Source organism: Dendropsophus ebraccatus, chromosome 1 (genome assembly GCF_027789765.1).
Source record: "Dendropsophus ebraccatus isolate aDenEbr1 chromosome 1, aDenEbr1.pat, whole genome shotgun sequence".
NCBI lineage: Eukaryota > Metazoa > Chordata > Amphibia > Anura > Hylidae > Dendropsophus > Dendropsophus ebraccatus.
This window is the reverse complement of record NC_091454.1, coordinates 140,834,690-140,858,721: the sequence shown is the minus strand read 5'-3', so window position 1 is coordinate 140,858,721 and position 24,032 is coordinate 140,834,690. Positions and strand designations below refer to the sequence as shown.

At 42.2% G+C, this 24,032-nt stretch overlaps 1 protein-coding gene across 2 annotated transcripts in view; it reads right to left on the bottom strand.

Annotated features, from left to right (window-relative positions):
• Positions 1-6,806: 6,806 nt before the first annotated feature.
• PSTPIP1 (proline-serine-threonine phosphatase interacting protein 1) overlaps positions 6,807-24,032 on the bottom strand; it is a 62,680-nt gene continuing 45,454 nt past the window's right edge. Inside the window, exons 7-15 of one of the 2 annotated variants that reach the window (XM_069956329.1) lie at positions 19,952-20,050; positions 15,525-15,570; positions 15,167-15,246; positions 14,990-15,088; positions 9,597-9,693; positions 7,830-7,923; positions 7,648-7,748; positions 7,459-7,568; positions 6,807-7,164 (exon numbers count right to left, since the gene is read on the bottom strand). In XM_069956329.1, the coding sequence (XP_069812430.1) occupies positions 7,012-7,164; positions 7,459-7,568; positions 7,648-7,748; positions 7,830-7,923; positions 9,597-9,693; positions 14,990-15,088; positions 15,167-15,246; positions 15,525-15,570; positions 19,952-20,050 (879 nt within the window). In that variant the 3' untranslated portion in view covers positions 6,807-7,011. The remainder of the gene's footprint in view (positions 7,165-7,458; positions 7,569-7,647; positions 7,749-7,829; positions 7,924-9,596; positions 9,694-14,989; positions 15,089-15,166; positions 15,247-15,524; positions 15,571-19,951; positions 20,051-24,032) is intronic. The other variant, XM_069956330.1, reaches the window with a different exon arrangement.

Here is a 24,032-nt window from a genome sequence, read left to right as displayed (position 1 = left end):
CATCACATTTGCTTGGTCGTTTCATCATGCTACCCATATGGCTAAGTGTGTGACATTAAATGTGAAAGGCCTTAATTCTAATGTGAAACGTAGACTAGCTCTGCGGGAGATGCAACATGCGAAGGCTGATGTGGCATTCCTTCAGGAAACTCACTTTGATGGAGCTGCTACGTTTGCCTTTGCTAAGCATGCCTTCCCCACAGCCGTTGCCGCATCTAGTGGCTCTAAGCGAGCTGGAGTAGCGATTCTCTTTTCCCGCTCATTTCCCATCCAAGTCTCCTCCTCCTTTTTAGACCCGGGAGGTCGCTTTGTAATAGTGGAAGGTCAACTGCACGGGAAGCCTCTTATATTTTGTAATGTTTATGCCCCCAACAAATGTCAAATCCCCTTCCTCCGTAGGGTGCTCAATAAACTCGCAAAATACCCCCCGGCCCCCAGAATACTTGGAGGCGATTTCAACTTGTCCTTCTCTGAGAAGTTGGATAGACACTCGGTCTCGGGTCGTCCAGTGCCTGTAGACCAGGCCAGACTGTCTGCTGAATTCCGTAAACTTATCCGCAAACATCATTTATTTGATCTCTGGCGTATTGACCACCCTACGGAGAGGGAATACACATTCTATTCACACCCACACCGCGTGCACTCTAGAATTGACTACTTCTTTGGTAATATTCCTACTGTACGCCTTCTTGAAAGCGCTTCTATTGACCCGATTTCGTGGTCGGACCATGGCCCGGTGTTGGTGTGTTTTAAAAGTCTTAAATCCCCCACCCGCCAGTGTCACTGGCGCTTGAATGAGAGCTTGCTAAAATACCCACTTTCCCGTGATTCAATCAAAGCATGCCTTTCCACTTATTTTTTAGAGAACAGCGGGACAGTTACCTCTGAATCGACGCTATGGGAAGCCCATAAGGCTGTTATCAGAGGGCACTGTATAGCCCTCAGTTCGCGACAGAAAAAAGACGCCCAATTGGCCATGCACGCTGCCAAATGTGACATTCAAACCCTAGAACGCTCCCTTGCTCAGTCCCCCTCCCTTCGGACATTGAGGAAACTTGTAGCTGCAAGAGCCCGCTTAAAAGAACTATCACTGTCTAAAGTTGAAAAGCTGCTTGTCTATTCTAAACAGCGATTCTATGAGAAGGGCAACAAAGCACATACGCTACTGGCAAATATGCTCAATGATAGGGCGTTGGCCCAGTCTCCTCAGGTCCTAAGGGACCCTGGTGGGCGACTCCACTATAACCCTGCTGATATATCCTCCATTTTTCTGCAGTACTACACTGACCTATACTCACTACCTTCTACTCTACCCTCTGACCCAGATGCTCGCTCTCGGCGTATTGGGGAGTTCCTGTCTGCCTGCAACTTGCCGACTTTGTCTGCAGATGCCTTGGAAACCCTAAATGCACCTATTACGGAGGAGGAGCTCTCAGAAGTACTGAAATCCCTCCCGTCGGGACGAGCACCGGGGCCAGATGGATTCACATACCTCTACTACAAAACCTTTTCCTCTGAGTTATCCTCTCGACTCCTGTCCCTCTTTAACTCTTTTATGCAAGGTTCCGCTATTCCCACAACACTGTCCCACTCATACATTACACTTATCCCCAAGCCGGGTAAGGACCCTTTAGAATGTGCCAATTACAGGCCTATTTCCCTCCTAAATTCAGACTTTAAAATTTTTACTAAGCTGCTTGCCACCCGCCTAGGTTATTGGCTGCCATCACTTATCAATGCCGATCAAGTGGGTTTTGTGCCTGGACGACAGGGGGGGGATAACACTCGACGTGCAATTGATGTTATCGATGCAGTTAATCAGCAGTCGGAGAGGGCCCTGATACTTAGTTTAGATGCTGAGAAAGCGTTTGACCGCCTAGGGTGGCCATTCATGTTTGAGACCCTCCGATGCTGTGGTTTTCGGGGACCCTTTCTGACTGCGATTGAGGCCTTATACACACGACCTACTGCTGCTATCAAATTCCCACATATGATGTCTGGGACCTTTCCAATTCGGAATGGCACCCGCCAGGGCTGCCCGCTTTCTCCTCTTTTGTTCGTCCTTTGTATCGAACCCCTGGCGGCGGCCATCCGGAATTGCCCAGACATCCGTGGTGTATCAGTCCGAGGCAAGGAGTCCAAAATCATGCTTTTTGCAGATGACGTCCTCCTCACCTTGTCGTCCCCTCATACGACCCTACCGTCACTCAGGGCCTTGCTCTCCCAGTTTGGAGTACTTTCTGGGTATAAAGTAAATACCTCTAAATCTGAAATCATGCCCCTCAACCTCCCTAGCTCCACGATAACGCACCTTCAATCTGTCTTCCGATTCAAGTGGTCTGAGTCCTCTATTAAGTATCTGGGCATCCGGCTTACTCCTACATACTCTTCACTATACACGACCAACTTTCCTGCTCTTTTTAAGGAACTTAGGGCCCTTCTGGCCAAATGGAACTCCCATTTCATCTCCCTCCTGGGTAGAGTGGCTTCGGTCAAGATGACGATCCTCCCGAAGTTACTTTACTTCTTTGAAACTCTCCCGGTGCGTATACCACTATCCGAGATAAAAACTCTACAGCGGGATATTTTCAAATTTATTTGGGCGGCAAAGCGGCATCGTATTCCCGCTTCGGTTATGATGAGTAGTAAGACTCAGGGAGGCCTTGCAGTGCCTAATATCCTACATTACTATTATGCCACTCATCTGCGGCAAATTACTGCATGGTCCAAGTACCTAGCCTATAAGAAATGGGCTGAGATTGAAAAAATATGGCTAGCACCTTTCCATCCCAACTCCTTTCTCTGGCACCCCTCTCCGCCTTCCTTCTCCCATTTAAACCTCCTTGGCCCCATTAACTTTACTTTGCACATCTGGTCCATCTGCTCCTCCAAATTTAAACTCTATTCCAAAACGTCCCCTTTAAATTCCTTCCTTCTCTATCCTGACTTTCGGCCTGGTTTACAATCTCATATAGTTAGACTATGGGGCTCCAAAAGACTGTTTCAGTTCGCTGACATGGTAGACCCACTTACACGCACCCTTCTCCCCTTCCACAGGATTGTGGACAGATTTGAGCTACCGCCCTCAGAGCAATATACCTATTTACAGATCCGCCATTTTATGCTGTCTCGCCTGGGGTCCCTCACAGTCTCGAAACCAACTGCCTTTGAACAATTAGTGAGAGGTGGCGTTTCTACTTCAGGGTTGATATCAGATATCTATCGAATTATTAACTCACCCTCTGATGGCTCCCAGGCCAGACATCACTATATGGATAAGTGGGAGGCGGTATTGGGCAGACAGCTCCCCCCAGAGTGCTGGGATGTGATATGGGACAGGGCGGCAAGATCCTCTATCTGCACCACATATAAGGAGTCCCACTATAAGCTGTTAATGCACTGGTACCATACGCCTGAGCTCCTCCATAAACTAAATAATGCTATCCCCTCACAATGTTGGAGGTGTTCAGGTAGTGTGGGGTCGCTCCTCCATATATTTTGGGATTGCCCCCTTATCCGCCCATTTTGGGTAGAGGTTTGCAGACTGGCCTCGACAGTCTTGGGTGCTACCATTGCTAGGGACCCTGGAATCTGTCTGTTGAACTTCTTCCCAAAGACCCTCCGGAAAAAGCAGGCGAAGTTATTACTCACTATCCTGACAGCGGCCAAGTCCTTAATTGCTCGTGCCTGGAAGCAAACATCCCCTCCTTCCCGGCCTTGTTTGCTCGCCAGAATCCGGGAGTTGCGTTCCCTAGAAAAGCTTACTGCTTCCCTTAATAATGCCATTGATAAATTTGAGTCCATATGGATCCTTTGGGATTCCTTTGATATGATTGCCTCTTCTGGCAGTAGACCCTAGTTTCCTTGTCCGTCCCACCTCCCCTCCCCTCCATCCCCCCTTTTCCTATCTCCTTGGTGTTGAGTCCTGTCTTAGTTTGTCTGTGTTGTCTGTTTGCCGAAAGGTTTTGTTATGGGGCTGTGGTTTGGTTCCACTTTTTGTCTGAGCCATAAGTAACAGGGAGATATCATCAAACGACGGCTGCTGTATTACCTATGTTTTCTGCTTATCCTTGTAGAACTATGCTGTGTCGCTATGGTCACGGAAGAACTAGGTGCGGCCACTATTTCTACCTACTTGTGCCTGATATGTTTATACTTATTGCTGGTACCTCATCATATTGCTGTTTCTCACATTATCCTGTACATGCCCTGTAATTTTTTGTTCTGTCTGTGCAAAAAATTTTGAAAAATCTTTGCAATAAAAATTACAGTTATAAAAAAAACAAAACAAGAAATGGATAGTAAAGGGTGGGGAATTCTATAGAAAAGATTTTACTTTTCTGTTCTGTTTAAGGGGTTATCTAGAAACAGATTTTTTTTTTTTTTTTTTTAGATTTGGCTGTGAGCATGTTAAACATAAAAAAGGAGCTATACTCTTTTACCCTGATCCCATGCAGATGACATTCTAATGTCTCCCAGTCCCTGCTTCTCACTGCTGTTTGCTTCCAAGTTATGGATGGATAGATAACCTAAATATTCTTTTTTTTACCCAATAAACTTCTATAAATGCACTATTTTAATAAAATGTATTATTTTAACAACAGATGAAGAGAATTTAAGGGGTACTCCGGCCTGGGGGTATTTTTAAGCTATGGCTGGGGAGGGGGTGGTTATAGACGGTGGCCGTCATTTACCTCCCGCTTTCAGTGCGGGTCCCGGATCGTGCCGCCCCGTGCACCTGTCCCACGGCCGCTTCCTGGTGTGAGCTGTGGCATGAGACGTGACGTCTCAAGACAGCTCAGCCATTCAGTGGCCGTAGCAGAGTCCCGTAGCGGAGTCCTGGGGGCTGGGTTACCAAGTCAACAGACAGCTAATCCATCCCCCAAAGAGGAGATCACATGTCCTGTCTCTACAGAGGGAGGGGGGAAGAGGGAACAGCATGTTGTCAGAGTGGACGTAGAGAAGATGAATTTAGACATCCAGAGCAGGTAAATATAAGGGAAAGAAACAGGGAAAGGGTGCAACATAGGTTATATATGTATATTAGACATAGAGTGGTATTGGGAAGGGGGATCATTTAGAATATTGTTTTTGGTAATATTGACAATATATCACCAATATTGTATTTTTTTCTGTCAATTTTTCTTTGTTCAGCTTTTTTGTACATGACTTTGGAGATGGCCATCTTGCCTTGTGAACAGCAGTTCAGATATTTGCTTTTCAGCAGCCATGTCTACGTGAAACTTAGTCAGAAAATGACTATTGATTTATGTGGGAGGGTTTTCTAGGCATGCCCTGTGAACTGTGCAGAAATCACTGCACATGAAAGGGGGGAGTGGAGGTGTGACCATGATCTATTGTGAATGATGGATCCTATGTTATTTATATATATATATATATATATGTGTTAACTTATATTGCAATCATGTGATGATGTGATATCTACCAGTGGCACACCACACAATGATATTACATTATAGCAGGATTACGTGTGGGGCGCTATATGCATCCTAGTTCCTTTAACCTCTATATGTCCCCTGAGGAAGTTATTGCTATTGGTTATAGAACCATGTTGAGATGTTTTAGAGTTTTTTCCTTCAGTAGTATACAGCTCTTGGTCATGTTGTTTGACACATTGGGGGAGATTTATGAAAGGGTGTAAATATACACCTGGTGTAAACTGCCCACAGCAACCAATCACAGCTCAGCTTCCAGCCCTGGTAAAATATAAGAGGAGCTGTGATTGGTTGCTGTGGGCAGTTTACACCAGGTGTATATTTACACCCTTTCATAAATCTCCCCCATTGGGTTGATTTTGTTCAGGAAAGGGGCGCCACATGAAAGGTTAGAAAAGAAATATGGTCAGCAGTGTTCATTGAAAGGTATGGAAGCGTAGCTGCAGAAATCCAGTGCCACTACTACATAATGAACAGTGCACAACTTATGGCCCCAGCCACTGTGTATGTGTCAGAGCCACCGTACCCTGATCACACATAGGTGGGTATTCTCACCATGGGCATCAATATATAATACTTGAAAAACATCTTTATTATCTCTACTTAGCACCTACCTTCTTGCAGCCATATTTAGAGATGAACAAACCCAACAAGTACCTGTGACAATTCTAGCCCCCACTCACCTTTATGAATCTCATAAACTGAGCCTGAGACCCTACATCTAGTTGAGAAAAATATACATTGTTTTTTTAATAGACATACTGTGGACCTTTTGTGGCTATTTTTTCAGGAAATCTGTTCTTTTAGTCATTGGCTTTTTTAAGTTTTACAGAACAGGAAGTGCCATTCTATAGTGAGGACCACTGCACAGTATGAAAACTTTTCCAGATATTTTTAATAATGATATAGAAAATACTCAAAAGCCCCAACATTTTTAACACTTTTGGTATAATTAGCCAGTGTCATTACTCTTTTAACTTCTGGCCTACCACTAAAGGTCTGTAACCTTGCAAGTGCTAAATGCTTTTGATTAAAGGTTCTCCAAACATTTCATGATGCCTACACATTTCTTTATACACAGTATAGATTTAAAATTTGCAGTCAATACCATCTCACTAAAACGTGGCTTCCCAGCTTCCTCTGGCCTGTTTGCAGCTGTCAGAGGTTACTGGGAGTCAGCTGTCTTACCCAATGTGTGTAACTCACAAGAAATAGTTGTAGTAGTTGTGTAAACGCCCTAGCATTGGGAGCTACGCTGTTTAAGGAACCATGGGAGTTATGTATGTAGCTTTTGTGGTTACACAATATATATGTATATATATATATATATATATATATATATAACTCCCATTAATATCAACAGGAGTTACCCAAATTGCTGAAGGAAGCAAGTTTGGTCATTTTAAATGGCTGCAAACAGGCTGCAGGGGGCACGGGGGCCCTGTTTTAGCTAGATGGGGATAAATGCTTTAACTGTTATCCACCTGTGTATAGAATATGATTCGTGAAATTACAGGCAATCTGTGCCATAGGAACATGACTCCAACCATTTCAATTAAATTGTATTTGGAAATGACTCTCTCCTGTTAAGGTAAGAACCAGGCACAAGTCCAGTGTGTCCATCTTTTTCCACAGTCCACCAGCCATCTTCTGCTTCCTCTATCACCCGTACCATGTCTCCAACTTTGATATCCAGCTCATCTGTGCTCTAAAAGAATCAGAGAGTGATTGCTGTGAACAATAATCTAAAACATATGGGATTCCTGAATGTCACTTGACAGAAAAGGACACAACTCTATCAGCATCATTGTTCATTCAGTAGTTGTACATTGTTAATATAGTAGTCTCTGTACATGTTATTATTAGTTGTCACCAGTACTTCAAAAACTATAGCAAGTACCTTCTGTATATGGACAATATTGTCAGATGAGAAATGGACGTAATACAGTGTATACAAAACAATAACCATTTGTGTATATTTCTGACTGGTTAGATCCCTTACCTGGGCAGCATAATCATATACCACAGTGTAGTCAGGTGATCCTGTGTCGAAATCATTGGGGTCTTCTCTAGGAACTATGGGTATACTTGCATATTCTGAATCCCCAGTCACTGAAAAGACAGTAAAATTAATCAAATGCCTTGTACATGTGCTTTACGTTGTAAGATAAACTATTTCTTATGCTATTACCTGTGGGCTGACTGCTGTCTGTTTCTGATAGGTTCTTGTTACTTCCACCACAACCATGCAGGAGGTTAGAAATTCTAGATATAATACAAGTGAAGTTTGTACTATGACATGTCAGAGGGTTATAGAAATGACTGTTACACTTTAAAGTATAATAATACTATAGACAAAAACGTCAATCTTACCTTTTCATCATATTATTGCCGTTGGCAAGTGAGCTACTTCCATTACTATTTCCTGGAAGAACCCCATTACTATAACTCTCATACAACACAGGGCCTGGAGACAGACAATACAAGAAAAAAATTGCAGTTTTACTTTCTGAAAAGAGAACCATTTTACCTCCCCGCTGCTGCCTGTTTCCCCCCCCCCGCTCAGTGTCGGTGCATGTAATAGCACAGACAGCAAGCAAGGACTGAGGAGCAAGCAAGCATAAAAAGATGACCCCCCCCCCCCTCCCCAAAAAAAAAAACAACAAAAAAACGGATTGCCTAAGTAGTCCTCTCCGTTATATTCTTGAGCTTAGTAGTTCTCTCTGTATATCACCATACCCATACTGTAGGCTTACAGCAGAGAAATGCAAAGAGTAGAAAGCTCAAAATTACAGATATGTCCATGAGAGATGTTCCAGTCTACTTATTACCCAGTCTAGTAGTGGATTATAATAGGGGCGTTTTGGGCGGCAGCGCGTGGCCCTGAGCTCCTGGGGGGCCCATGACCACCCAAAAAGACTTATACTTTCAATGGTGTACTGTCTCCTGGCTACACTTCTGCCATGATTTGCAAAAAAATCACTGTTTTTTAATGGCAATTTTGCACAAATCAGGACATCATGACATTATCTATCCTGTACTATGAATGCCAGGCTAGTGCTGCCATAGTTACAGTGGGGTGGGGTGTGGGGGGGAGCAGGCTTGGTGAACAGCCTGGGGCCTATGGTAAAGTTAATCCGCCCCTGAGCCAGTCACATGACAATACAACTGCACTTATAACACTGCCTAAAAGGCTACAAAGGACCAGTACTTTAAGCCAGATAGCTTATTAACACACATTACAAAGTTATAAAACTTTGGAATGTGTGTTAATTAAGCTTAAAAAACTAATCGCTGGAGTTGTCTTTTAAGCCTCTATAGACACAGTACACAAAATGTTGTCACAAATGCCTGCTTAAAAGGTCCAATGAGCAAGCACTAAATAAAATAAATAGCAGGTAAGCAGACCTTTTTACTAAGCTTTGGAAATATGTTGTCAAAAACAGTTCTGGGTAGAGATGAGCGAACCGGGTTCGAGTCGATCCGAACTCGAACGTTCGGTATTGGATTAGCTGGGACTGCTGAACTTGGATAAAGCTCTAAAGTTGTCTGGAAAACATGGATACAGCCAATGACTATATCCATGATTACCACATAGCCTTAGGGCTTTATCCAACTTCAGCAGCCACTGCCAATCAAATGCAGAAATGCCGGGTTCGGATCGACTCGAGCATGCTCTAGGTTTGCTCATCTCTAGTTATGTGCTTTTATTCCAGGAGATTAGAACAGTTGTAAATTCTAAAGTGTCAGAGTCCTGCCAACCTGATAGTGATGGCCTATCCAGAGAACAGGCTATCAATTTAGAAAGGTTTCATCCTGAAAAAATGTATTTTTATTATAGTATTATTGCTGAGGTTTGCCTGGGGCAATATCTTAGCTTATCCTGTATTATCTCAAAGCTTCTGTAACTTTATGAGACGTTTCAAAAGACAGTTCCTGTGCTACCCTTAACCACGAGTGATCTATTCCATGCGGTATATTCAGTGTGCTTTGAACATGTTGGCTGCATCATGTCCTCTGTCAGCCAGCTCTTCTGCTAGTTTTATTGCATTCTCATTTTGTATATCTATAGTGCAACTGCAATGAATGTTTACTGTGCTGAAGAATATGTTGGTGTTAAATAAAGATTATTATTGTTACCAGGAGGGATTCTTCCTGTGGTTTTAGCCTGAATAAAGAGATTCATTTCTGCTTCCACGCCACACTGTTCAAGACTCTGTCTGACAACTTCCAGCATCTAGAATGACAGCAATAAGAATATATATCAGAACTGTAAGTGGTTAGTTAAAGGGAATCTGTCAGCTGTAATTACGTTCCAAACTGCTGACACTGTTAGATAGCTGTTATGGAGATACATATTACCTTTCCCATATCTGCCTGTGCTCCTAGAATGTAGAAAAACACTTTTATTCTATAGAATGAAAAGTCAAAGAGGCTTTCCCCAAGCTCCTTATGTCCACCAGGCTGTAACTCCTCCTTACTCCCCCCTCCCATACCTGATCCTGCTTCGGGCTCAGCTTCCAGGTGTTGGTCAAGCAGGGAGGAGGAGAAAGGAGACATTCCAGGTTACACCAGATCAGGATCTTGGAAAAGCCTCTTTAACTCTTTGTACCAGAGAATAAAAACATTTTCTACACTCTGGAAGCACATCTGGATATATGAAGGGTAACATGTGTCTTCTTCATCTAACAGTTATCAAACAGTGTCAGCAGTTTGGAACGTGAATTACAGCTGACAGATTCCCTTTATATGCATTGTAACATGTTTCTTTAAAGCAATGTATTGTCTAGAAGGCAGAGGAAGGTGGAGGCGTCTGGATTAAGAATGTTCTGAAATCCTGTTCCTGGCTGGTAATAAATCCCAGTCAATCCTACAGCAATCCATATACACACAATCAGGGCCGGCTCCAGGATTTTGTGGGCCCTTGGTCGAGAGAGCCTCAGTGGGCCCCTTTGTATAGCAAATTATGTGGCATCATTGTTAGAGGGTCTCGGGTCTCTATCTCTCGATTCTCTGTATGAGTGTGAATATATCTCCTCATTCCGTGTAGGTATACAGCAGTGTAATTATATACTTATTATCCCCCCCTCCTGTATGAGTGTTGATATATCTATCTCTTGGGCATATATATACATACTCATACAGGAGGATAATAAGTATATAATACACTGCTGATCCCCTACACAGAATCGGGAGATGCTGTGAAGCATACTGGTCAAATAAAGTTTGACAAAATAACGGGAAAAAAAAAAACTTAATTCAGTAACTCACAGGTGACGTCTTCTTTGATCTGAGGGGATCGCTCTCCGTTTTCTCTCCATCTGGCCCAGACCACCATGATGATTTCTTGCAGCTACAATTCTTCCCTTCAGAACCTGTCAGACAAACCATCTTAGGCTCCGCACATTTCCAGCAACTTCCTTCCCACCCATAGGCTCCTATACAGTAGTAATTCTGCTGCTTGGTGTTATGTGCAGTAAAGTAAGGAGATATGTGGGTCCTGTATGTAGGATCCCGTGCTATGTCCCCAATATAGTAATAATGTCCTCATGCTGTGCCCCCATATAGTAAAAATGTCATTTGTTCCAATAGTCATGTCCCCTGCTGATCCCCCATAGTAATGTCCCCTGCTGATCCCCCATAGTAATGTCCCCTGCCGATCCCCCATAGTAATTTCCCCTGCTGATCCCCCCCATAGTAATGTCCCCTGCTGATCCCCCCATAGTAATGCCCCCGCTGATCCCCCATAGTAATGTCCCCTGCTGATCCCCCCATAGTAATGCCCCTGCTGACCCCCCCATAGTAATGTCCCTGCTAATCCCCCCCATAGTAATGTCCCTGCTGACCCCCCCATAGTAATGTCCCTGCTGATCCCCCATAGTAATGTCCCCTGCTGATCCCCCATAGTAATGTCCCCTGCTGATCCCCTATAGTAATGTCCCCTGCTGACCCCCCATAGTAATTTCCCCTGCTGATCTCCCCCATAGTAATGTCCCCTGCTGATCCCCCCCATAGTAATTTCCCCTGCTGATCCCCCCATAGTAATGCCCCTGGTGATCGCTCCATAGTAATGTCCCCTGCTGATCCCCCCATAGTAATGCCCCTGCTGACCCCCCCATAGTAATGTCCCTGCTGATCCCCCCATAGTAATGCCCCTGCTGACCCCCCCATAGTAATGTCCCTGCTGATCCCCCCATAGTAATGCCCCTGCTGACCCCCCCATAGTAATGTCCCTGCTGACCCCCCCATAGTAATGTCCCCTGCTGATCCCCCATAGTAACACAAACAAAAAGGCATACTCACCTCATCCGGCCAGGGGACGGGTCTTCCCTCTTCTAGCTCACCTCTCCCTTCTGTGCGCCAGGGGGATGGATCATCCGGCAGGCGCGATGACATCATGCTGGGGAGATCCCATAATCCATCCAGCGCTGTGGAGGCCCAGCTCAGGACGTCATGGAGGGGGAGAGTGGCGTCCCGCCGCATCCCCTCCCCGGGAATCAAGGTCAGCATCGCTGTCACCCGGGTGGGGTGCTGCTGACCCTGAGTCTCGGGGAGGGGATGCGGCGGGACGCCACTATCCCCCTCCATGACGTCCTGAGCTGGGCCTCCCTCCACAGCGCTGGATCATGGGATCTCCCCAGCAGGGCAGAGTGATGATGTCATCGTGCCTGCCGGATGATCCATCCCCGCGGCGCAGCGGAGGGAGGCCCTGGACGTCATGAAGGGAACGCGGTTAATGCGGTTACTGGGGCAAGTGCCGGGACCCACAGCCGCTCAAGGGGCCCCCCGGCACTTGCCCGAGTAAGACGGGTGCTGACGCCAGCCCTGCACACAATTATCGAAGGGAAAGGGAAAGTTGTAATGTGTGGGGGTGTTTTTGCTAACCAAAATTGCTCAATTCTCCCCAAACAGTTTTTAGTCATTCAATCCTACATCAAGTACTTCTGGTATGGTGAATAGTCAAGAGAATCTTCTACACCCACACTTTCCTATGGAACAGTAATGACCTGAAATGAAACTCATAAGTGGAGCTCTCATCCAGAGACAGATAAGTAGCATACTTATGAAATACACCTCAAAGTATTTCAAGATTTATCTGCAACATACTATATTTCCAAAAAACAATTTCTTCAATATTTTCTGCTTCAGCAGGACCTGAACTGTCAATTTCAATATTTTTCACCAGTACTCTGAGAGTTAACCCTGCCATTATATGCTGAGGAGTCCAGTCCATTGAGTGACACTGCCCACTAGACTCCTAAACCCAGAATGAGCAGGGATTTCAATCAACAAGTGATACTAAGGGCCCTATTCCACAGTAACGATAATCGGCCGAATCGGCCCCATTTGGCCCAATTCGGCCGATTATCGTTCGGTGAAATAAAGAGAACGATCAGCCGATGATCGTGTCATCGGCTGATCGTTCATTTAGGGCCAGACCTAAAATCATCGTTCCCCCACCGTGCATCGCTACGGTTGAATAGCGGTGCGCGGCGGGCGACCTACAATTTGACAGGCTGCAACATCATACATTACCTGCAGGGCTTCTTCTCCGTGCTGTCTTCATCCCCGGGTCCCGCACGCTCTATCTTCAGAATGGCCGGTCAGCTGACAGCCGGGACCGCGGCGGCCTATGATTGGCAGAGTTTGGCCGGTCAGCTGACCAGCCATTCTGAAGATAGAGCGTGTGGGACCCGGGGAGGAAGACAGCGCGGAGAAGACCTCACAAGTAATGTATGATGCTGCAAGGACATCTGTAACGATGTCCTTGCAGCCCTCGCTCAACGATCATCGGGCCGTGGAATAGGCCCAGTAAACGAGCGGCGACCTAGCAGATCGCCGCTCGTTTACATAGTTGATCGGGCCCTCCTCGGCCTGTGGAATAGGACCCTAAATGTTTTCTCACAAAGATATATATATATATATATAAAATCAATCTACTTAGCTCCTTCTGCTCTATAACATGATGGCGATAGATTTGATGGCATTGTATTGGTGACTGATTCCCTTTAACTATGGGTCTCTTCATTGCACATTCATGTGTAGTGAGGTTCTAAAATGCTAACTCTACACCAGCTCTCAGGGAATGTCTCTCTGCTTTTTAAAATGTGTCACACATTTTGGCCAAGTATGAACCTTTACTTTCACCCAGGACATTGATTCTTAGATCTATGACCTGAAGCTTTAAAATGAATTTCTTACTAGCGAAATGGCATGGTAAGTGGTTCCTTTTAAATTTCCACATCCTTAAAGAGGCTGTCCAGGAAAAAAATTACTTTCCCTCTATCCACAGGATAGGGGAAAAGAAGTTAGTCGCATGGGGGTCCGACCTCTGAACCTATCTCTGAGCCGATGTCTATATCAGGTCCTCTTCAAGGACTGCCTTGGTCAACTTCTCTTTATATTTTCTATTGTTGGCTCTGTATGTAACTGCAATTGCCCAGCCGTTCGCCGTCATTTTCTCTTGCTTTATGATGATCAAACAGCAGCAATACATAGAAATTTAATATGTATTTAAAGCGTAACTGTCATTTCAGGGTCATTTTTCTGAAAACATTAAATATCAACAGTACAAGCGATTTTAAGAAACTCTATAATAGGTTTTATGTACTAAAAGAGTTTCCTTCTGTACTGAAAAAGCAATCTCCCAGCCTCCCCCCTCCCTTCAGAAGAAGCAGGATTTCTGTCTCCATTATGTGGCTATGGAGAGGGGAGGGGCTGTTAGGAGTGACTGAGCACGGAGGATTTGTGCACAGCACAACACCCTGCAATCTTCTCTCAGTAAGTTCATAGATAAGCACTGACCTTTTTGACCCCAGAATCCTAGGTGCGCAGACAGTCTACAAACAGCTGACCTTCATGTCACCTCTTCCTGCTCCCTCATCTCCCTCGGCCCCTCCCCCCTCCATAAGGATAGAATGGGAGAGCAGAACCCGTCTTCACTGGCTTCTCTGTAATGAAGACGTGTTTGCCTGATAATGCACAGATAAGAAGTCAGGGGGGGAGGCTGGGAGATTGCTTCTTGAGTACAGAAGGAGGCTTTTTTGGCTGATAAAACCTATTACAGAGTTTCTTAAAATCGCTTATACTACTGATTTCTGCAATAACAAAAAAACATGACAGTTACGCTTTAATTGCATAGATTAATCTTTCTTTACTTATGTTTGCTAAATATATGCATGAATACTAAATAACTCAAAGATCTCTTCTGTCTATCACATTGTAACATTATGAATGCTATACTATATCTATATCTATACTATATCTCTTTTCTATACCCCGGAATCTTGTTACTTATGCATGACTTGTTAGCTCTTGTTTTTGCCTTATTTTACTGTATCTATATTCTAATAAAAACAAACAAACAATAGTTTATACATTTCTTAGGCTAAGTGTCATGACCATGGGACATATGGAGCATGCCAGTCAAAGTGGGAACCAAGTCTCTCAGCAAATCCACAGTTGGAGAAGAACAGCTGTTGCTTCTATATGAGATGCTATATAAGACTGTAAGAACATTAGACTGCTGTTACCTCGTCATCCCTCACACATTGTATGGAAAACTGGTTGGAATGAACCCAAAGGGAGTTGCGCAGTATACTAATCCGGTCTTTCTCTTGTTGTTCAAATGCCTGAAACACACAATACATAATTGATGCATGTCGCACGTCATGATAATCCAGACACAATGTATAATGAAGTGAAAGTACCTCACAGGTGTTAATGTGTTCTGTCTCCCATTCTAGTCGAGCTTTTTCCAGTAAAGTAATATTTAGCTTGTATGAGCAGTCTAAAAAATAACATACATACTTTGTAAAAAAAATTAAATAAAAAACCAAGACATTAAAATACAATGCATTAAAAAACCATCAGGCAATCATCTTATCCAAATGTACAGACTAAAATACAAGGTGGATGAAGATATAGCACATAAGATGATTTTTGTTTCAAAGTAATAATGCCCCCTGGTGGAGAAGTTTATTTGTCCTTTTAAATCTAAAACTGTTCATGCTTTTTAGGCACAGAGACCAGTTTTACATAGTTACAGGCTGTCAGTAATGTATGTACCTGCTTCATGAGCTGCATCTTTATACTGTTTCACTTTGTTCTGTACCTGAAATGTAAAAAAAATGTAAAAGATTTGTTTTTTTTTATTCTCACTAGGAAAAAAATTATTTTGGAGTTGCTATTTTAATTTAGTTCATTTTATGTATTTTAGGGGATAAATGTAAGACTTTCTTTGGCTGCTAGGTCTTGATTATTAGGGCTCAACTAGAGATGAGCGAATCGCAGAGCGCTTTGTTTGATCAGCGCTCTGCTCATCAAGTCAGCTGCCTGTCAGTGCTGGTATCCCAGGTGTCGGGGAAAAGCTGAAGCCAATCCTGGGAAATTGGGAGAGGTTTCCCAGGATCCAGCTTTTCCCTGCATCCTGGGAGGAGTGGCAGGGAGTGGAGCAGCGCTTAAGGCCAGCCGACGTGATAAGCGGAGCACTGGTCAAACAAAGCACTTTGCTTTGTTTAGATGAGCCATTCGCTCATCTCTACTAGCAGCATCAATGTTATATATGAATTCTTGTAAAAAAATGTTTATTAATTTCCATTAACATAAAAATATTTTCATGTCAAAGAATTCAGAGTTTAGCATACTAATTATACTGAAGTACAGGAAAAGTAACCATTTCAATAGAGCTTGCATTTCATTTTTTTTTTTCAAATTTTCAAAAATATATATAACAACAAGCGCCTGTCCAGTGCAGTCTTAGGTATAAGTACTGATATAACAGACAGCCAATATTAACCCAAACTGGAGTAATGAACATGAATTATATAATGGATAATCAAGCAATGAAGGAAAGAGAGATCCTTGAGGATCATTAGTAAGAGCCAGGCAAAGGAATGGAGCAAGGACTTTGCTCTAAACTTACCCGCCTTTGACTATCTACAAAACACAGAGTCTTTCGCCCCTGAGGGCAAACCGGATTGCACAGGCCAGGGTACAGAGGGGTGGGCATCTATGAATCTTGATGAGAGATGCTTATGGCAGACTTTGAGTGTGGGGATAATGGTTGGGTGAGAACCTGCAAGAATGAGAAGAACCAGGGGGCTGCCAACAGGGAGCGGCTTCTACATTAACCCAGAGTTTGGTGGAGGCATGTCTATGCCAATCCAACATTCTGGAAAGATGGGTAGCAGCATAAAAGTGGTAGAGGTTAGGAAGACCGACTTAACCGTGTGTCTTGGGACAATACAATATGGCCTTAGCTAAACAAGGTGGCTTGTGTGCCCAGATAAACTTACACTTAAAGTGAGAAGGGAGGAGACCTGTCAGAAGAAGGACAGGGGTACACTGAAGAGCTTGCAATTCTTGTGGGTTTTAAAGATGGTGGTGAAATACTAGAGGAAATCCTATTTCATACTGAATATTGTGAATTTTTACTTATTTTGGTATAAAGTAAGCTTTCATTTACTGTAAGGAAATCAATACAATTTTAGAAACTTCTGTGAAAAAGACAACAGGAAATGACACATATTTTGGGAACTGTAAAAAGGAACCAGAGCCCTAATGTCTTATGCCATGAGGTTATGCATGCATACAGACGTTAGCTGCATACAGACGTTAGCTTACCATGTTGCCATGGTATCATGTTATAAAACAGTTTGATTGTCATAGACATACAGTACATGTTATACAGTCATTATACTACAATGAGTTATCTAAATTACTTTTTTTGTAAGTAGTTTGGCAACACCATAAATACCAATACATATTGCCACAAAGTGATCACCCTTTTTACAGAAAATCCAATTGGGCAAATCATAAAAATTTGAATTTTCTATATAACCAACTATTTTTCTATTATTAACTACTATAACTGTAACTACAAAAAATATTGGTGTAGACAGACATTTTGGGTCACTTCTGCTTATGTTAGCTGTTAATATCTAATGGAACTTTATGGGTTAGATGTGTATAAATGAACGTATGTATATAAAAAGAGAACTCTATAGATGAGATGGAGCACAGTTTGGTTTTACAGCTTGAGATGTAAGGTCACCGGATAACAGAGATGAATCATCTAGTTAGTCATAAGCTGGCAGTGATTTTAAAGGGGCATACCCATCTAATAAAGTTATGGCATTTCTATGATGGACTATCACTTTATAATCTTTTTGATCTGAACTCTGACACCAAAAAACATAATAATGAAGGGACACATTGTACTGTGTACAGCTCTATCCCCTTTATTATATTTGTCCTGCACAGTGGCCCCTTACCTCTTGACTATGCAGTGAAATGCAACATGGCACCATTAAAGATATTTAGTCAGCCTACAGTTCATTGCATAGCTGGTTGACCAGGAGTGCCACTCTGCATGGAAGAACATAAGAGGACACAGCACTACACTGATGTTGCTTCATATGCCTTTTGAATGGGGCCTAATGGCTAAATTCACAAGAAAGATGGCTTATATATAAATATGTTATGTAATGTTCTGTAGTGTTAGAATTTTGAAACCTAACACAATAAATTCTTCATGGTGTTTATAAAGTTTGTAGCAGGAAAAACTGGGGCTCCCCTGCACTGCTGACAGGGACGTACAAACTATGTTCTGGGCCACACCTGATTACCATTTCATCCAGCATCCATTTAAGAGTACTTCTCAAAAGATTGAAAATATACACTAAACATTAACTATACATATTTGGTATAACAGTATAATAAATTTATCAAGGAAATATTGACTAAAAAGTTGAATGATAAATTCTTTTATATGGTCCAGTTACCGAATGAAAATTTCCATTCATCAATATACAAACAGTTAGTTTAGGTAAAACTTTTGTAAGCATTTACATTTTAGAGACAAAAAATTGCCTATAAAAATCATGCTTTGTTCCACACAAAAAAAAACAGCCATCATAGAGCTACAGTGATGTGATGACTGCTCATCATTATTATTGGTCAGGTCTATGTAATTCTCAAAGTTTCATCACACAGGCACTGCTATCTTTTGCTAACCTGGATGTTCTGTCTTCACTTTTTTAAATTAGAGCTGTATAAAAAGTTGTCATTTGTAATAAAGTAATATAAAGTAATATATATTAAATGTTAGGTAAGTTGAGATCTATCACACTGACATACCAGCTGATTTCATAATCAGTGGGGAAGCACTAAACAGATCTGCTTCTTTGGAGTCCTTGGTGTCTCTTAAAACCATTATCAGCTACTTCATATATAAGGATTGTCATTATACCAATTCAAATGATTTTACATACAAAACCAACCAAATAAGTTTTGGTTAAATACAATTTAAGAGATCAACTTCTGAGATAAACCTTAAAAATGTGGAGGGCTATGGAGCAGTATTTGATGAGAAATGTATGACATAACAGGTGGAGACATTTTTGTTGCACAAATTATTTTGTAACTTTCCCTTCACTGAAGCAATTAGGGACATACACCGGTCACTCAGAAGATTGATGGAAGAAAAGAGTAACTTTATTCACTCCACAACAATGGCCCCTGTTGGGGGGAATATACTAGGAAGCAGGTGGAAAGTCAGTTCTTGAAGGTAATGTGCTTGAATGAGAAGAATGGGCAATCGTTAAGATCTGAGGGCCAAATTGAGATGGCTAGATGACTAGGTCAGAGTTAGGGCCCTATTACACAGAGCGATTATCTGCCGGAGCAGACCGATTCAGGCAGATATCACTCCATGTAATAAAGACAATGATCGGCTGATCATTGTCTATCAGCATGTTTTAAAATCCGGCCGGCAGTTGATGACAATGTAAAGAAAATAATAAAGTTTATACTTACCTGTCCATGCTCTCCCGATGTCCTGCTGCCTTTTCCCTGCTAACTGCAGTTGCCGCTGACAGTTCTGGTCCCATCACTTCAGTGACAGGCTACTTAGCCAATCACTGGCTTCGCTGTCCCCTCTTAGCCAGTGATTGGCTGAGTGGTCTGTCACTGAAGAGTCAGGGCCAAAAGTGTCAGCGATGCCTGCAGTGAGCAGGAAACGCAAGGAAAAGCAGATCACTAAGGGGACGGGGCCTATGGATCTAGGTCGGCCTATTCAGATGAAGCTGTGGAGGAGGCAGGACCTAGACTCATAGTCCGCGCGATTCAGCATTTTTTTCTCTTAAAGATACGCCGAAAACCTACTCCAGCCCTCAGCTGGCGTAGGTTTTCGGCTGTGCGCACCGGAGCGCACGGGATTTATGTAGAGGCAGTCCACCTCTAAATAAATCCCCGTAGCGCCGGAGATGCAGGAACATTTTTAAGTCCGGCGCAAAAGACGCCGGACTTGATAAATGTCCCCCTAAGTCTTTGTACAATGATTTACATACAATGTATGGAAGAATACAGGAAACATGACCAAAAAGCAACCATGCCTTTAAATAGAGAGGTATACTCACATTTAACTTTGTTTTATTCTGCCCACTTATTATACCACGCAGTGTAAACCACAAGTGACTAGGACAGGTATTTACCTTCTCCACTTGCTTAGCATTTCCGGTTATAGTCACACGTTCAAAGCTTAGTTGAGCTTCATCTGCCTCTTTGCACCTTTGCTCATAATTTTTCTTTGACTAAGTAGGAAAGAAAGAAGAGAATAATCACCAAGATACATCTGTGAAATACAGGAAACCACAGCTGGAAAATACATGTATCTGTGCGGCTATATTGCGGGCTGTAAATCATCGGCCGTATTTTTCCGGTTAATGCGTACGCTGGAAAGTATACGATATACGGCTGCACAGTGCACACTATGTATGAGCCTACGGCCCGATCGTAAACGGAGCCATAAAAAATGAACAAGACCATTGTTTGCGGCTGGAACTGTGCAAATTCACGGCCGTGGATTGACAGGCCGTCCGTACGGAGTACTTCAAAAATAGCCAGGAATAATGCCGAATGCCGATGCCTCTAATAGTTAATATATTAAATTAATAAAACACATTTTCATTGTAATAAAGTGCCCTTCGTTGTTCAATAATTTAATTCTAACGAATCCATCATTGTGCAATTAAATATACTGTTAAAATAAATATATATATAAATAAATGTATATTTATATATATATTTATTTTTTGACAGTATATTTAATTGCACAATGATGGATTCGTTAGAATTAAATTATTGAACAACGAAACTGATTTTATTACAACAAAAATGTGTTTTATTAATTAAATATTAATTAGTACAGGAAGCTCCATTAAGCCGTTAATTCATATTCCCGGTAAATAGAGCATTCTGTACTAATCAACACTTTATTTTAATTAAAACATCAAATGTTTCTTCTAATTATGTTATCACAATAGCATTATTAGAAGAAACATTTTGAATTATATGTGCGCTCAGCTGATTGGCTGATCGGCTGAGCGCACATATAAAGAGCCGGTCCGCAGTACAGTCACTTCATTGTGCTGCGGACCAGCGAAGAGGACACATCGGATGGTGAGTATAAAGCTCTCCCCACCCCCTCCCAAGCACTGCACCCATTCCAGTAAGGAAGGGGGGTCACTTAACCCCTTCCTTGCTTGGATGGGTGCAGTCTGACATCAGTCTGGCCCCCAAGGGGTTAAGGGGGATGCAATACATCCTCCCTTAACCCCTCGGGGGCCAGACTGTAAGCAGCGATCTGTAAAGATGCTGCATACTGTAAGGTGCACAACACCGCTCACAATGATGGGTGTTGTGCTCCTGTTTGTGTGTTTTTTGTGTGTTTCTCCCTTTTTGTTTTTCAGATATCGGTATCCTGTGCATTACGTCGGATTCGGTGGACTACATCGATGACCAGCGGTTGTTTGGTGTGTTTTTTTAATAAAATGGTCAATGAGGGGTGTGGGGGTGTTTTTATTTGAATAAAAAATTTTTTTCCACTTGTGTCTTGTCTTTATTTCTTAACTTTATAGACTTAGTAGTGGAAGCCGTCTATTAGACGGAATCCATTACTAAGTCGGGGCCTAGTGTTAGCCGGTATAAAATGGCTAACACTAACCCCCCATTATTACCCCAGTACCCAATGCCACCAGGGGTACTGGGAAGAGCCGGGTGCCAGTGGTCCCAGAGCGTCAAAATTGGCGCTCCTGGACTGGGGCGGCAGCAGGCTGGTAAGATTTAGGCTGGGGAGGGCCTAAACCAATGGCTCTTCCCACCCCGGTGTTACCAGGCTGCTGTCGCTTGGTTTTTAACCCGGCTGGTTATAAAAATAGCGGGGACCCTATGCGGTTTTTTAAAATTATTTATTTATTTAAAAAAAAAACGCATAGGGTCCCCCCTATTTTTATAACCAGCCGGGTTAAAAACCAAGCGACAGCAGCCTGGTAACACCAGGGTGGAAAGAGGTTACGTGACCCCCCTTCCTTACTGGGATGGGTGCAATGCAGGGGAGGGGGTGGGGAGATCTTTATACTCACCCCGATGTGTCCTCTTCGCTGGTCCGCAGCACAATGAAGTGACTGTACTGCGGACCGGCTCTTTATATGTGCGCTCAGCCGATCAGCCAATCAGCTGAGCGCACATATAATTCAAAATGTTTCTTCTAATAATGCTATTGTGATAACATAATTAGAAGAAACATTTGATGTTTTAATTAAAGTAAAGTGATGATTAGTACAGAATGCTCTATTTACCGGGAATATGAATTAACGGCTTAATGGAGCTTCCTGTACTTATTAATATTTAATTAATAAAACACATTTTTGTTGTAATAAAATCAGTTTCGTTGTTCAATAATTTAATTTAAACGAATCCATCATGGTGCAATTAAATATACTGTCAAAAAATAAATATATATATATAAATATACATTTATTTATATATATATATTTATTTTAACAGTATATTTAATTGCAAAATGATGGATTCGTTTAAATTTAATTATTGAACAACGAAAGGGACTTTATTACAACGAAAATGTGTTTTATTCATTAAATATATTAACCATGAGAGGCATCGGCATACTGCAGAGGATCGCAAACCCCGGTAATAGCAATCCATGTAAACTGTTTCCCTGCTTTCCCAGATGCATCCAGAGGTGTTTGCATCACTTTCTAAAGATTTTATTTGTTATTTTTAGTTGAACCAGATTTCCAAGTAAATGACCGTATGTTTTCAGCCGCATGTCTATTTTTTCCCACGGCCGTATTTTCAGCCGCACATTTCCAGCCGCGTAAAAAATACAGCCGCACAGATACATAGTGTGAACATAGCCTGAAACCGTACACATTAAAACCTTTATAGCCAAATAAATAAAAATGATATATTTATAAAATTATTGAACTGTATTGTTTGAACCCTTAGAATTTTACAATAAACCACATACGATGTTCACATACTTCACAGTGTTTTTATTTCTCTGTATAACAAAGGAACTTTCCTATAGGAAATAATTTGTTCAAAATATAAACAGTCACACAGAGGATATAAGTGAGAAAAATGGAAGAGAACAAGACGTAAAAAGGCAAAGTTTAACAAACTTTGCATAAAACAACAGTATATGATTATAAAATAAAGTTAATAATAAATATTAATTAAAAAAACAGCCCCTTTCTGTGTCATAATTGCCTGCACAGGGTGAAACTGGTGAAAAATTACACATAGTCATATAATGGTCAGAACTGCTGCTATTTCCAATGTATGCACATATTCTGAAGTCACCTGAAAGAAAAGGTATGCCATAATAAAAAGAAAAACCTTATGCAGCTAAAATTCTGTTGAAAGACAATATATATTTATATCTAATATATATATATATATATATATATATATATATATATATATATACATATACATATATATGTGTATATGTATATATATACACTACCGTTCAAAAGTTTGGGGTCACCCAAACAATTTTGTGTTTTCCATAAAAAGTCCCACTTATTCACCACCATACGTTGTGAAATGAATTGAAAATAGAGTCAAGACATTGACAAGGTTAGAAATAATGATTTGTGTTTGAAATAACATTGTTTTTACATCAAACTTTGCTTTAGTCAAAGAATCCTCCTTTTGCAGCAATTACACCATTGCACACCTTTGGCATTCTAGCTATTAATCTGTTGAGGTAAGCTGGAGAAATTTCACCCCACGCTTCTAGAAGCAGCTCCCACAAGTTGGATTGGTTGGATGGGCACTTCTGGCGTACCATACGGTCAAGCTGCCCCCACAGCAGCTCAATGGGGTTGAGATCTGGTGACTGCGCTGGCCACTCCATTACCGATAGAATACCAGCTGCCTGCTTCTGCTGTAAATAGTTCTTGCACAATTTGGAGGTGTGTTTAGGGTCATTGTCCTGTTGTAGGATGAAATTGGCTCCAATCAAGCGCTGTCCACTGGGTATGGCATGGCGTTGCAAAATTGAGTGATAGCCTTCCTTATTCAGAATCCCTTTTACCCTGTACAAATCTCCCACCTTACCAGCACCAAAGCAACCCCAGACCATCACATTACCTCCACCATGCTTAACAGATGGCGTCAGGCATTCTTCCAGCATCTTTTCATTTGTTCTGCGTCTCACAAACGTTCTTCTTTGTGATCCAAACACCTCAAACTTGGATTCATCCG